This window comes from Panthera uncia (genome assembly GCF_023721935.1).
Source record: "Panthera uncia isolate 11264 chromosome A1 unlocalized genomic scaffold, Puncia_PCG_1.0 HiC_scaffold_17, whole genome shotgun sequence".
NCBI classification, from domain to species: domain Eukaryota; kingdom Metazoa; phylum Chordata; class Mammalia; order Carnivora; family Felidae; genus Panthera; species Panthera uncia.
In genome coordinates this window covers 112,489,657-112,504,535 of record NW_026057577.1, presented here as the reverse complement: position 1 = coordinate 112,504,535, position 14,879 = coordinate 112,489,657, and the positions used below count along the sequence as shown (strand labels likewise).

At 43.4% G+C, this 14,879-nt stretch overlaps 1 protein-coding gene across 1 annotated transcript in view; it reads right to left on the bottom strand.

Moving 5' to 3' along the window:
* The window catches only part of LOC125934586 (chondroitin sulfate proteoglycan 4-like), a 70,440-nt gene that overhangs the window by 17,626 nt on the left and 37,935 nt on the right, over positions 1 to 14,879 (bottom strand). The window contains exons 7-8 of the mRNA XM_049648073.1: positions 12,769 to 12,900; positions 3,283 to 3,455 (exon numbers count right to left, since the gene is read on the bottom strand). Of these exons, the coding sequence (XP_049504030.1) occupies positions 3,283 to 3,455; positions 12,769 to 12,900 (305 nt within the window). The remainder of the gene's footprint in view (positions 1 to 3,282; positions 3,456 to 12,768; positions 12,901 to 14,879) is intronic.

Sequence of the window (14,879 nt, the reverse complement as noted above, 5' to 3'; positions counted from 1 at the left end):
AGCTCCATCCAGGAGTGAGGACCTGACATTTCCTCAGGCCCCTTGCTCTCATCAGGGAAATGTGTTCCAGAACACCAGGGGCTCTCCCCCAAAGGGACACAGTAATTGGGTCACAGGTGACAGGCAAATGTCACCCTCTTCTAATGACCTCATTTCCATTCATTAGATCACAGTAGCACATTAGCATAAACATGGCAGCCAATTCTGGTGTCCCAGAAAATTGCCTCCTCTTGTGAAACCAGTCTTTTAGGTACTGGGAGAGGAAAGGAACCTCACACATTTCCAAGAACAAAAAGGGTAACAGCAGCCTTAGCTAGCATTTAGTTCGTGTCTGCTCCGTGTGGAATGGTGTCCTAGACATTTTGCACCCGTCAACTGTGTTAATCCATACACGCTCCTAGAGGAAAGGACAGCCTGGTGGATAGGAGCATGACTTAGTGTCAGAAGTCCTGGGTTCAAGTTAAGACTCGGCTGCCCCTGAGTTGTGTAACTGTGGGAAGGTTGCTTAACTTCCCTGTGCTTTAGGATCCCAGCCTATAAAGTGAGATCATCAGTAGTACAGAAGACAGCTTAGGACAACGCCTGGGACATGATGAATGTTCAAAATGGTTTCAATTATCATTACTACTGTTTTCTTCATTTTACCGATAAGGAAACTGGGGTTCAAAAGACACGTAATTTGCCCTAACTCACAGAGCTAATCCAGGTCTGATTTCAGAAGCCAAGAGACTTCTCGTCAGCCATGAGCAGTCAGCAGGAGATCAAGCGGCAGCCACAGGGCGCCCGATTCATAAATGAGGTGTTCGTTTCACACTCGCACACCACAGACACAGAGTGTGGGCCACTGGGCTGAATTTCTACATCTCTAAGTATATCTCACATGCTGTCTTCGAGCCTATGCTCTGCTCAAGGACCCAGGAATTGTCGTGTCCAGGAATATACTCGCATCAAGACTTGATGCACAATCTGGGGCCTTGTATACAATGAAGGGAGCTTGCCTTTGTCCTCTGAGTCAAAAGCACTAGGACGGGCTGCTGGCACGGTGGGTGCTTGGCTTGGAGAGGAAAAGGCCTTGTATGTTGAGAAGAGCCACACATCTGGTCCATTCGAGAACAATGAAAGTCCTCTCTCAGCATGCCTGACTTGTGGCACGGCCCAGGCTGTGCTTCCAGATGAGCCTGCCCTGTGCCCACAGCAAAGACCAACAGTTGGGCCCAAGGTCTCTGGTCCCGGACACCCCTTGGCAGGGCCCTTATAGCCCTGAGCCCCAATCTAACACCTCACTTGCCCCAGGCAACACCTGCCACTGCTAATATGTTTTGACACTTGCCTCTTGGTTCTTAAAGAGGAAGGAATAATGAGAGGAAAACTAAAACCTTATAATAATTGGATTTTAATCAATCAAGACTTTTATTGCCTGCCCTCAAGCCTTTTAACTAGGCTGGCGTTTTAATGCCTGTTTATAATGGTGTTGGATGATGAAAGTGGTTTGTTTTCATAGGAAAATGTATCATAAACAGCTTTCAGATTACCAGGCTAGCCCCCTATGGTAGAGTGTTCTGTCATTTTCCAATTATCCAGGGTCTGCTCTCTGTGAGAGGACCGTCCTTCCCCGCCCCGCGGACATCAGGCTTGTTCGTGTGACTCTTTCGTCAACGAGATGTGAGCAGAAGTGATACCTGGCATACCTGAGCACAAACTTTAAGAGTCATTGTGTGTTTCTAGTGTCACTTCTTTTTCCTCTGCCGCAAATACAGCAGTGTCCAAGAGAGGGGCTGCCCCCTCCCCTTGGGTCCTGGAATAAAGGAGAGGTGCACAGCAGACCTGTAGGCACCTCGCAGCCCATATACAGCATAAGCGTGAAATCAACTTTTGTTACTGTCAGTCATGACATTTGAGAGTTGTTACCGCAGCATAACCTAGTGGATCCTGGCTACATATTCACGAAAGCCTAGTTAGACCACATTCAGCTAAAAGATTGTGTATTTGCAGTGAAAACCAGTGGAAGTTAATGCTTGGCATGATCACCGTAAAAAAGGGTTTTTTTAATTTTGTTTTGTTTTGTTTTTTAAAGAACGAGGGCAAGAGCCAAGGCATCTTTATAGGACTGATATCATTCCTGTCATTATTTAAAATGCAAACTGACCCTGGGCAAGTGTTGATGCGTTAAGCTCCCCACACACTGCAGTGTTCATCCTAACCCTTTTTTCCTTCCTCCAGAGTGCATTTGTAAACTAGAGAATTTATTTATTTATTTATTTATTTAATTTTTTTTTTTTCAACGTTTTTTATTTATTTTTGGGACAGAGAGAGACAGAGCATGAACGGGGGAGGGGCAGAGAGAGAGGGAGACACAGAATCGGAAACAGGCTCCAGGCTCCGAGCCATCAGCCCAGAGCCTGACGCGGGGCTCGAACTCACGGACCGCGAGATCGTGACCTGGCTGAAGTCGGACGCTTAACCGACTGCGCCACCCAGGCGCCCCTAAACTAGAGAATTTATACTTCCTCTTTTCAGTGCTACATTCAGAGATTGCACTGCCTCATGATCTGCTCCCTTCCATGCACCCCGGACAAAGGCAATTACAAGGCAAAAGCCAGATTCAATTCTCCCATATCACATTGGAGAGAAATGGCTCTAAGGTTAAAGGTGGACACTCTTGCTATTTCTCCTAAACATGACTTCAGATTTTTTAAAATTTCCTAGTCACGTAACGCTCCAGCCAAATCAGCTATCGAATCCGCGTATCCACTGTTTAAGAATGGAGAAAGAAGGGTGAACAGCATGCAAGAATCATATTCAAGAAAGCTTATCCATTTAAATAAAAAGGCACGTGGATGGTGGTGGTGGTAAAGTGCTAGTGAAGTTTGAAACAGATGGTTCTGGCCACAGATTAAATACAGATTTATATATACACATCTAACAATACAATACTAAATAATGTTGATAATTTTACGCATTAAATATAAATGTTACCCAGACGTGTCCTGCAGGAGTTATTCCCGCTCCTCTGCTTTGGGCTTCCTTTAAAAATCTGTCTTCGTGATAAAAGGATTCCTTTTTATGTGTTAGACACGGAGTTTGAGTTTGCTTAGCGTTTTCGGACAATTGTGTCATCCTGTGCTACTACTAAATGTCTGGTATCGAAAACCAGCACGGCTGAAATGCGTAACTGCCTGGGCAAAGGGGCACGTGAGCTTGGCCTGACAGGGTGAAGGCGAGCCAGGGGCCACCCTGCACAGCCACCCAGCCCTGCCCAGCTGCATGGATGTCAGGACTCACCAGAGTCTGCGTAAACACGGAAACCTCCTCTGTGCTGTTGTCAGAACTTACTCGCACCAACCTCCCAAGTCTAGGGGAACTTGTAACCGTAAAAGTTACAGTTCTGTTTCCTGTGCTGTCCGCATCATTGGTCACAGCTCTCAGGTCACCGGATGAAAGGGGTTTCGTGGAACCTAAGTGAAGATGAAAGCAGGCATTTAAGTATGAAGCCTATGAAGGCTGCCAGATAACAAAATGATCCTTAAAGAGCCCTGAAAATTCTGGAAGACACACGGGACTGGCCAGCTCTAACTGGAAATTGTGCTGTGAGGGGCTCATGATCCCGAAGGCATCTATTTAAGGATGTGATTGGCCACTAGGGCTGGAGATGAAGGAGGGAAACATTCCTCCCCAGTCCCCGCCTGGTCCTGCACAGCTTATTGATCCCCATGGGTAAAAGGCAATAGCAGTGTGTGCGTGGCTCGGAGTGCAGGACGGGGGAGCTTGCTATGTGGGCCGAGAGAACAAGAGACAGTGCCCTCCCCTGGGGGCGACAGACGCACCCTGGCCTGCCTGTGGCTGTGTGTGTTCAATGGAGTGTCCATCCGTGGGCATCTGGGGAAGAAGTGGCTTCTTGAACAAACGTGAAACATTTCCAGAGGACCCCAGACCTGCAGGCTTCACGGACGTTGTGGGGAGGGAGGGACCTTTGCAAATGCCAAGGGACAAAGAACCAGGAACACACGAGTTTGTGTGCAAATGCGACCGCATGTGGCAACTAAAGCCCAGAGAGGCTTGGGACATGCAGGGTAGGGCAGTGGTTCTCAAATGGTCTGTGGTGAAGGATCAGGGCTTCCCTCCTCCCCCAATCCTCTGTTCACTGATGGTTTTATAAAATACAATAAAATGTCACAACAAGGTCAGAGTGGCATACAAAATTCTAAATATTTTCTCTTCTTATCAGTTCACAGAGCAGAAGGTGCGTGGACCACAGTTTGGGAGCACAGAGTCGGACTACATACCCCTTTACTTCACACTGACTGGGAGGGAATGTCCCCAGCCTTACAGGGTGGCAGGTCTGAAAGAGAGTCTCATAGTCCTCCTGGCCCAGAATCTCACCTTATCTATTCTGTCTTAGCCCTGCTAAAGGCTTAGCATTATGCTTTGCGCAGGGTAGCTCCTGAAGTAGGCACTTTATAAATTGTTTATGAAGCAAGTTCATCAGTCAACCACCTAATAAGAACTAAGCCTCCTGAATGACATCTGTTTTGCTTTGCTTATCAAGTATTGTAGCCTTAGAAAGCGAGGGCCACTAATTACAGTGTTTAAACCATATCAAGCTCTTAAAAGTGGGACCTAACTAACAAAGGGGGAAGCTGGCTTTGGGTAAGATTTTTAGACGTGTGAGCTTTGTTCTGAGCCTTCGATTTGGAGGCTCCCTTTAAAACGCTGAACAACAAAGGCCCTGCGGTGGCTCAGTCGGTTGAGCCTCCGACTTCGGCTCACTTCATGATCTTGTGGGTCTTGAGTTCGAGTCCTGTGACAGGGCTCTCTGCTGTCATCACAGAGCCCACTTCGGATCCTCTGTCCCCTTCTCTCCCTGGTCCTCTCCCGCTTGTGCTTTCTCTCTCTCTCTCTCTCTCTGTCTCTCAAAAATAAATAAACATTTTAAAAAATGCCTAGCAACAAAAACAAAAGTAAACAAGTTGGAACTACATCAAGCTGAAAAGTGGTCAGCAAAGGAAACCATCAGCAAAATGAAAAGGCAACGTATGGAATGGGAGAAAATATTTGTAAACCACATATCTGGTAAGAGGTTAACATTCAAAATATACAAGGACCTCATACAACTCAGTAGCAAGAAAGCCAAATAGCCCAATTTAAAAATAAGCAAGGGAGCTGAATAGATATTTTCTAAAGAAGACATACAATTGGCCCATAGGTACATGAAAAAGTGCTCGACGTCACTAATTATCAGGGAAATGCAAATCAAAACCTGTATGAGATATCTCCTCACCCCTGTTAGGATGTCCATTATCAAAAAGACAAGAAAACAAATGCTGGTGAGGATGTGGAGACGAGAAAACCCTCATGGACTGTTGGAGGGAATGTAGATTGGTGCAGCCACTGTGGAAAACAGTATGGAAGTTCCTCAAAATATTAAAAATAGCGATACTATATGATCCAGCAATCCCACTTCTCGGTATATATCCAAAGGAAACAAAACCATAATCTTGAAGAAACAAATCATATATACAAATATATATGTGTGTGTATATATATATATTATATATATGCGTATATATATTATATATATGTGTATATATATAATATATATGTATATATATAATATATATGTGTGTATATATATTATATATGTGTGTATATATATATTATATATATATATACATATATATAATATATATTATTATTCAGGCTTTAAATACAATGAAATTCTGGGGGTGCCTGGGTGGCTCAGTTGGTTAAGCATCCAACTTCAGCTCAGGTCATGATCTCACAGCTGAGTTCAAGCCCCGCATCTGGCTCTGGGCTGACAGTTCAGAGCCTGGAGCCTGCTTCAGATTCTGTGTCCCCCTCTCTCTCTGCCCCTCCCCCATTCATGCTCTGTCTCTCTGTCTCTCTCAAAAATAAATAAAAATTTAAAAAAATTAAAGAGAATGAAATTCTGTCATTTGCAGCAACATGGATGTAGCTGAGAGCATTATGCTAAGGGAAATAAGCCAGAGAGAGAAAGACAAATACTATATGTTATCACTTACCTACAAAAAAAAAAAATAATAATATATTGAAAAAAAAAAACCAGTTGAACTTATTGAAACAGAGAGTGGAAATGTGGTTGCCAAGGGATGGAAAATATAAGAAGAGGTTGATAATCAATACAAACTTTCAGTTATGAAATGAATAGGGTCTGAGGATCTAATGTATGACACAGTGACTACAGTTGATAGCAATATACTGTATAATTGAAGCTTGCTAAGACAGTAGAACTTAAATGTTCTCACCAAAAGAAGAAGAAGAAGAAGAAGAAGAAGAAGAAGAAGAAGAAGAAGAAAGATAAATATATGAGGTGATAGATTTGTTAATTAACTTGATGGGGGGAATAATCATTTCACAATGTATAGGTATATCAAATCATCATTTTGCATACTTTGGCTATCTTAAAAATTTGTTAAGTATACCTCTCTGTAGATCTGAAAAACAGAACAAAATAAAACAAAACAAAATGTCTGAGCCCCTGGGCTGGGTACTAAGTCCTGGGATTCTAGGGGTGAGGCAGGAGTGTCTGCCAATGTCAGCCTCAGGGACACAGTTCAGGCCTGGGTTCAGGACTCCCTTGGCACAATTTTGGCAGTTACCCCAAAATACTCATGTGATGCTTGTAACTGCCTCCCACATTTCTCTTACTTCTTTGCTGCTGAAATGTTTGCAGACACTGCCCTCTTCCAGCTTCTGGAGCTGGGGGCCCAGGATCTGAGGTTGCCAGGGGAGGCCAATAGTCAGTGTTACACGAAGTCAACTATGGCCCGTTCTTTGTTACCTGCCAACATAGGGTTCCCTCATTCTGTCAGGTGGATTGTGTTTTTATGTGTGCAGTCTCTGGGTACCCAAAGTTCTCTATCTTCAGCTTTTCTTTGGACCTTTTCCCCACTGAGCCTTCTTTTTTTTTCCAATGCTTATTTATTCATTTTGAAAGAGAGAGAGCATGTGATCAAGATAGGAGAGAGAGAGAGAGGGAGAGAGAGAAAGAGCCCCCAGCAGGCTCCGCACTGTCAGCGCAGAGCCCTACGCGGGGCTCAACCTCACAAATTGTGAGATCATGACCCGAGCCGAAATCAAGAGTTGGACACTTAACCAACTGAGCCACTCAGGCATCCATCCCACTGTGCCTTCTTAATTACCTCTTTCTTATAAAGGACTCTAACTTTTCACTTATTCCTTCACCTCCAGGGCTACCTTTGGCAGGTAGTGGTGGATAGGAGGGATTCTTTCTTTAAAACAATATCATTTGTCTTAACCTTTTTGGGGAGAAGACCCACCAGAGATGTTCCAGACCGAGAGTGCTTTTCTCTCAGCCACGGTACATCAGTCCCCATTCACTTGTCCAGCTGCCTAACCCTGAAGGGTTTCTAGGGTTTAATTCCTATTCAACAGCCATCCTGGGCATGCTCAGTCAGCAAGACTAGCTGGCTCCATGTTGTAACTGACTGATGAGCATCTTTTCTCGTCCAGCCCAATTCACAGAAAGCCAAACACCATTTTCCCCTCACCCCACCTCGTTTTATTGCAAGCACTGATATTTTCATCAGTGAACTCCAGGCACTTAATTTGGGAAGGATTTCTCTAAGGTCCTACCTACCTGTATATTCCATAGAGTGACCATCCTATAAGAAGTGTGGCAATAAAAGGCTCATGACCATATCTGTTTGGCTAGCCCTCACTCCATATGCACCTCTTAGAGATTTGAAAAGCAAATCTGCATGTGAAAGACTCTGAGTCTCCCAGTAAAGAAATCTACTTTATCCTTCTCTTAAATACAGCATTTCTCAAACATACTTATATCCTATTGTGTTTGTTTGATGAAAAACAACCACCTCCATAACAGCCAGAGTTTCCTGGTCATGAGGCTAGAAGGCCTTGCTCATTTCTTCAACAGACATTAGCAAGTGCCTCGCACATGACAACCTCTACATAAGGGGTAGAGATGCACTAGGAAACAGCACAGACACAGTCCTGCCATTCCTTGTGGATATCATGACAATCCCAAGAAATACAGATTTTTTTTCCTCACTACGAAGGGATAAAAAGTGTCAGAGAGGTTAACCAATTTGCCTAACAGCCAAATGTAGGTCTCACTTACTCCGAAATGAATATTTTTAAAATTGACACTATATTGTCTATACCATACTACTTTAAGCTCAGTGCTGGACTGATAACTGAGTTAGGAAATATGATGAATCACTCAACAAATCCAACAGATTCTCCTCTCCACTTTCCGAACACATCGTGCCAAACCTCTTCCCTGGTCTTCTCCTCCACAGCCATGCTGGGCTCTCTGGTATGCTCACCCCTCTTTGTTGCCATTCACTGAAATGCACTTATTCTGAAGGGACAGCTCAGGACCTGTCTGGTCAAAGAGCTCCCCCTGACTATTGCAGTCTATGGGAGATTTCCCTCCCCTGAACTCATGTCACTTACCCAGTGGTCGCTTACTCCCTGGACCCTTAGCATATGCTATGCATGGTTAGTGTACTCTTAAGTCTAAGTCTCTTAGTTCACCAATTAGTAAGCCTTTCATTTTCTTCCTTGAGAATTGACAATCTTCTTACACTTCTGGATTATCTCCCACTAAGTCTTACAATATTCAAATCAGTGTTGCAAGACTAGCTGACTAAAAGGTTTTTAGGAATCTCTGCTCCAAACTCTCACAACACAGTGTGATTTCCTTCTGCTTTCTTCTCTCCCTCAATTCCCACCTCAAAGGACAGATGGCCCGTTGGTGAGATGTGATTCCCTCTGTAGCATGACTGAACCCCTAAGGGATTGAAGTAACACAGTCTGCTATGAATACCCTTCACTGATCAGCTACTGTGTAAGCTTATATTCTAGACTAGTTTGAAAAAACTCTCCAAGTCAACCCCTCCCCAACACTCTTTGTAAAAGAGCCAAGTACCATTTGGATATGCAGAAAAACTAGGTCCTGAGGTCACAATATGTTCTAACATGTCACAACTAAAGAAAAACAAACACATTCGATAGTAGCATTCAAGGTGAGAAACTGGTTATAAAATTATAAAATTTTCTGGGGAATAAATTTTGCAGGAAGAAATAGAACATGTGTGTATGTGTATATGAGTATTTATACATATACATACACAAAATAACAAAATTAAAATATCCATTGAGTAGATGTTTTTTCTTCATTCATACACAAAAAGAGGCCATTTAGAACTGCAGTCCTTCCTACTTTAAAATAACTGAGTTAAAAAATGCCTTTCAAACTAGGCAGGGCACAGAAGCTATGGTTAACCTTAAAATAGTCACCCATTAAGTACTCCTACAAGTATTTTGGCTCATCCTACAAATTCTTACAGGTCTCAAGTCAGGGCCACTTTTTAAGACTGAGTCCACAAGGAAGGCAAAATAACATGGCCAAAGTCTGTCAGGCTGGTGGTCAAAGTCCAACTGGTATGGGGACTAGTACAAGTAAAAAAATAAAATAAAATAATTAACTCATGCTGGGTTGCCGTATTTCCTTACTCGAAGGGAGCAAAACACACAAAATTTCTACATCATCATCACCATTACTAAGTTGCTGTGCATATTCTCCTGGTTGTGTATGTCAATCCACCAATGATATATCGCAGAGACAAAATAAAGAGCCTCCATGATGACCTCGTTCTCGGAGAACTGCTGTTCTAAAATGGACACAGCCCTGGAACACAGTCACGCACAGAAAGGAGAAGAGCTGCCATGATTCCAGCACAAGATTTGGGGTTGAGAGTTGGCACTTGGTCTTGGGCTTATGATTCCTATTAGTTCTATGACTCTGAAACTGCCTGAGCACCAATGTTTTTTTATCAACATTGCATCATGCCAAATAGGGGTGATGCAACTTCCTTTTATAGACATTCTTTCATTTAAATCCTTAAAACAATCCACTGTAGTAGATAAAGATGAAAAGCACAGTAAAAACACAGGTAGTGATAGTATCTGAATGTCCATTCTATAACAAGAATAGATTTCCTGCTATTATGGTTTTATAAAATGTATAGTTCTATAAAAAGCATTAGAATTTCCCTGATATTTTAGAACCTATAGGTCAACTGGGTCTGACAAGAGCAGCAGTAGCTGACAGCTGATACCTGGAGTCACATTGGAAGGGGGGCATGGAGTGCCTCCCTTCCCTTTCAGCCAAAGTACTGGCTAATAGATGAGGGAGGCAGAGGTCACTCAGAGCCTGTTCTCAGCAGCACCTGTCATGATGGGGGGTGTCCTGAGGGAAGAGGAAGAGTGGGGCATCTATCATCATTCCCCCATACCTTCACACAGCAGCAGAGACCAACATCCTTCAGTGGCTAGTGGAGAAGCCAACTGAGCAAGGCTCACTTGCCTCCCTAGAGAGAGGAGGAGGTGTGGTCATCCGAACCACGCCCACACTAGATCTGAGAGGGGCCCGCACCACTCGGGACGTTAAGATAGGAAAAACACCAAGAACAACTGGACCAATTGACCCGTCAGGTCCATCCCAACTCGTAAATCTGGGACTCTGCACTTGTCATTTCCACACCCACCCAAGTGGAGATTTTATCAGACATAGCCACCTAATGGAAATGTACATGAAACTTCAACTTCCTTCCTACTGGCCAGGAGCTGGAGTTGGAAATAAGTCACAATCTGGGGATGGGGGGCGACTCAGAAACCAACAGCAGACTTTGGGTGCTAGCTAGGGGGAAGCTTGGAAAATGGAGCCGCTTCTGTTGGGATGTAGGAATAATGCACAAGGTCCGGTGTGGAGTTCTCAGACACAGGGAGGCCGTGTCAGGATGGGGGCAGGGCACATTGGAAAGGGAAAAGAGTCAGTTACTCCCGGCTGAGCCCGAATATTAAACAGAGGGCTATGAAAACTACATGTTTTGCATAATTCCACAAAAGTGACAATTTGGTCCACTTTCACGTATTTTTCTTGCTAAACTAATATTCAGTAAAACAGGCGCCAGAAACCCAAAACTTTCTAAGCTGTGGTGGCTTTAACTCCCCTGTAGGCTAACACAACTGTCATCAATTACTAAACCAGAGTTTAGCCAGAATAGATGAAGAATATTTAGTCTTTTGCGGCAACCAGATTTACTCTGATTTCAGAACTTTTTTTTTTTTTGGTAAATTACTACATTTTCAGATTCCTAGTTTGCTTATTTTTAAACACTAAATGCCACCCGAATTGCCTTGAAAAAAATCGATGAAAACATCACAGTTATTCCCAGAGAAAAATTATGGGACATAAAACCGTTTGGGGAATAAAAGAATTCGGGTCAACGTATCTTTAACTGGACTTTAATAAGGTTTCTTTTCAGGAGCTCAAATGCTAAGGCGACTAAAACTTTCAATATTTCTCTTAAAAAACTGTGTTTTTGTTGAAGTTACTATGACTTTTCCCTAGGTCTCCCTTAGAAGTATGCGAGTTTTATCCACCATTTATTGGTGGCACAGCTAAATCACATTGTCTCTGTAAGCCACAAATCCTGCCAGGTCCCCTGTAAATATATCACCTACCTCACATGGATGTAAGGACTCAAAGATCAGAACAGTGCCTAGCCCCATGGATCTCAATCCTGGCTGTGCTTCAGAACCACCTGGAACTTAGAAAACATAACGATGGCCGTTCCTATCGCAGACACTCCAGTGTAACTGGTATAAAGTAAGGCCCAGGCACTGCTATGTTTTTTAAATTTTTTTCCTAATGTTTTATTATTTATTTTTGAGAGAGAGAGACAGAGAGAGAGACAGAGTGCGAGCAAGGGAGGGGCAGAGAGAGAGAGGGAGACACAGAATCCAAAGTAGCTCCAGGCTCTGTGCCATCAACACAGAGTCTGACGCAGGGCTCGAACTCACCGGCTGTGACATCATGACCTGAGACGAAATCTGATGCTTAACTGCCTGAGCCACCCAGGCACCCTGAGGCACTGCTATTTTTAAAAGCTTCCTGGTTGAGAACAACCGGCTAAAGTGACTATAGAATACCCATAATTAATGAAATGATTAATATCTTTCTCCATCTATGTTTTACTGGTAACACACACCAAGTAAACAAGTCACTGTGCACGTTTTTGTTTTTTTAAACTGTAATATAAATTTAACTGTTTTCTGTTTGGCCTCCCTCAGTGCATTCTTTTTAAATAGCAAGTTTAAATATTTGTTCTTCTTTTTTATTACCTCTGCCATTGGGTAAATCTTTCCCTATCCCCGCAATAAGGGTATTGAGCCAGAGATGTGCACTTTGATTTTTCCATCTCTGCCAAGCCAAGATTCTTGGCAAATAGCAGTCCAGAGGCTTCAGGGCCCTGAAGCCAGCACTCAATGCAATCCCTCACAGCCCTCTGATGCACAGGGTTTTTATATTTAGAAAAAGGAAATCCAAGATTCAGATGGTCACTGCAGAGCCTGGCCCTCCTTGCTTTGTCAAGGACCCTACGGAGGGAGTAGGGAAAAAGTGCACGTGCGTCATGGCTCTTTCAGGGACTCTGGTCTCCCACTGCCCTTCACCGGCACATCTTCTCTGAGGAGCAGGAGAAGGGAACGAGAGAAGGGGTGGACAGAGCCAGCCTAGTTTCTGCTGAGTTCCTGCAAAGACAGAATTCTTTCCGTGACTTGATAACTGTTGTTGGTATCACTCGATGGTAAATGATGGCACTTCTTACCTTGCAGGTAGAACTTTCTAAATAAATTGAAAACCACTTAACCCCAAATGCACTCGAGTTAAAATCTTACCTGGAAAGATGCTCAATCCTCGGTTTACTTCTAAGCTAATGGTCAGGGCTCGAGCGGTGATGCTAAATATTTGTCGCGGTGCAAAGTTCAAACCATCAGTAACCTGAAAGTTAAAGCCTCCTGACATGGCCCCTTCAAAAGAAGAATTACGCCTTGGTCACTTTGGTTGTTCTGCAAAAGCCACCCCCTTTCACCCTGTCTCCCACCTGATCCCGCTGCCAAGCACCCCCTATCAACGGAAGAATGTGTTCATAGAGTCACTGAGCTCAGCAAACCAAATGTTGCCAAAATGTGAAGTTAAAAGAACTTTATTACTAAAAGTAATAAAGGTCTCAAATGCATATTTCTCCTCCCCGCCATGACCTAATAAGAGAAAGCAAAGATGTTACCTCCAAGAAATTAAAAAAAATCTTTTAAACATATTCATCACCTGCATTTTATTATCTTGGAATCAGTTTACGCCACCAAAAGTAATGTCTGCATGCTGCACACATGTACATGCACACACACACACACACACACACACAAGCAGTTTCTGAAATATTGATAATGCTTACTTAATAATACTAAAGTCAAAACTAGGGGGTAGTAAATAACACTTAGTCCCTCCCTCCAAATAATTTCTAATTATTCACTGAACTCAAACTAGCTGTTTTCTGCTAAGGTGACAAAGAGTGGGGAAGGTGATCCAGGCCCGGCTTTTGTTATATTCCTCCAAGAGGAGAAAGGTACTCCCACACTTCTGTCTAAGGATTAGTGCTATCAATAAAGTTATAAATTAACTTGTGTGTGTTACAGAAATTGAGACAGGCCCCCTATCGATCCCGTCCCCAGGAGCGCTTTACCAGTCTGACTCACAAAGCACCAGGCAAGCTCACAATGTAGACAGCCTGATGTTCGCATTCCCATCACCCTTTGAAAATGTTCAGCCAGCAGTAAATCTGGAGGCCCACAGGTCTTTGCATCATGTAATGGGTAGAAATGTCCTCTTTGTTGCCCTCAGGGACATGTGGCAAGGAACAAAGAAGGCAGGGTCAGACTCTGCAGTTACGTACAAGTACTCCCTTAATAACACAATTTAATAAAGAGCTGATCAATGGCCTGCCAGCCTCTCGAGTTTCTGTTATCTATGCAAACCCAGAATTCTGAGTCCTCACAAAAAAAGGTTACAGACTTTATAAAAGTTCCCAATACACTCAAGAGTCATAGTTTAAAAAAGAGAGAGAGAGAGAAAATTCTGAGCCTGCCTAATTTAAAACAGGGACCCACAATCAAATTTTATTTGTTTGTTTGCTGGCTTGCTTGTTTTCACTAGAAATAGCACGTCGAGAGTTGTATTTAATGGAACATGAAATTAGGGAGAGAATGCTTTCTGCCACTAGGCACTTTCAACATTTCACGAATCCAGAAACAAAGTGGGAATGGAATCAAAAGGAATTCCATCAAAATGAATACTAGAATGGTACATTGGGAATGCCCTAACCATCACACTATGGCCAAAAAGAGGAAAGGACAGAAACGTGAGCGTAGGGGTGACCTATAGATTTTCTGTTGTACAACCTCAGATCTTTCTGACAGTACTTTGCGAAGGGCAGCCTGAAATCACTTAGCCTCCCACGTCATGCCTTTATCAACCTACTTAGGTTGTTATGTGAAAAATGAATTAGGTTAATGGCAGAGCACTTTGCAAATATAAATGCTAAGAGGGACTAATTAAACCTAAGCCTGTGTGTGGGGTCGATGATGGACAGATGTAGCTGAGGGGACCAGCTGGTCTCAGCAACAGCCCCCCCTGCAGCTGGGCTCCAGCCACTTTGAGGGTCATCACTGCCTCTGCAGCCGTTCAGAAGATGGAATGGATTGACTTTCAAAGAGCTTGCCTTAACTGTCCTTCCTGCTTTTTTAGGAGAAATTATTTTCCTTACCAGCCAAAAGCGAACACGGACCTGGTAGTTGACTATTAAATGAATCCAGAGCGCTAATTTTCATTTTAGTCCTTCACTGCAAATAATCACTGTAGTTCTTCAACTGACTCTGGCCTCCAGTGGGGTGGCAGAGAGTGGAGAAAGCCCAGCTTTATGGTCAGATCAACTTACATCTTTCTGAGCTTC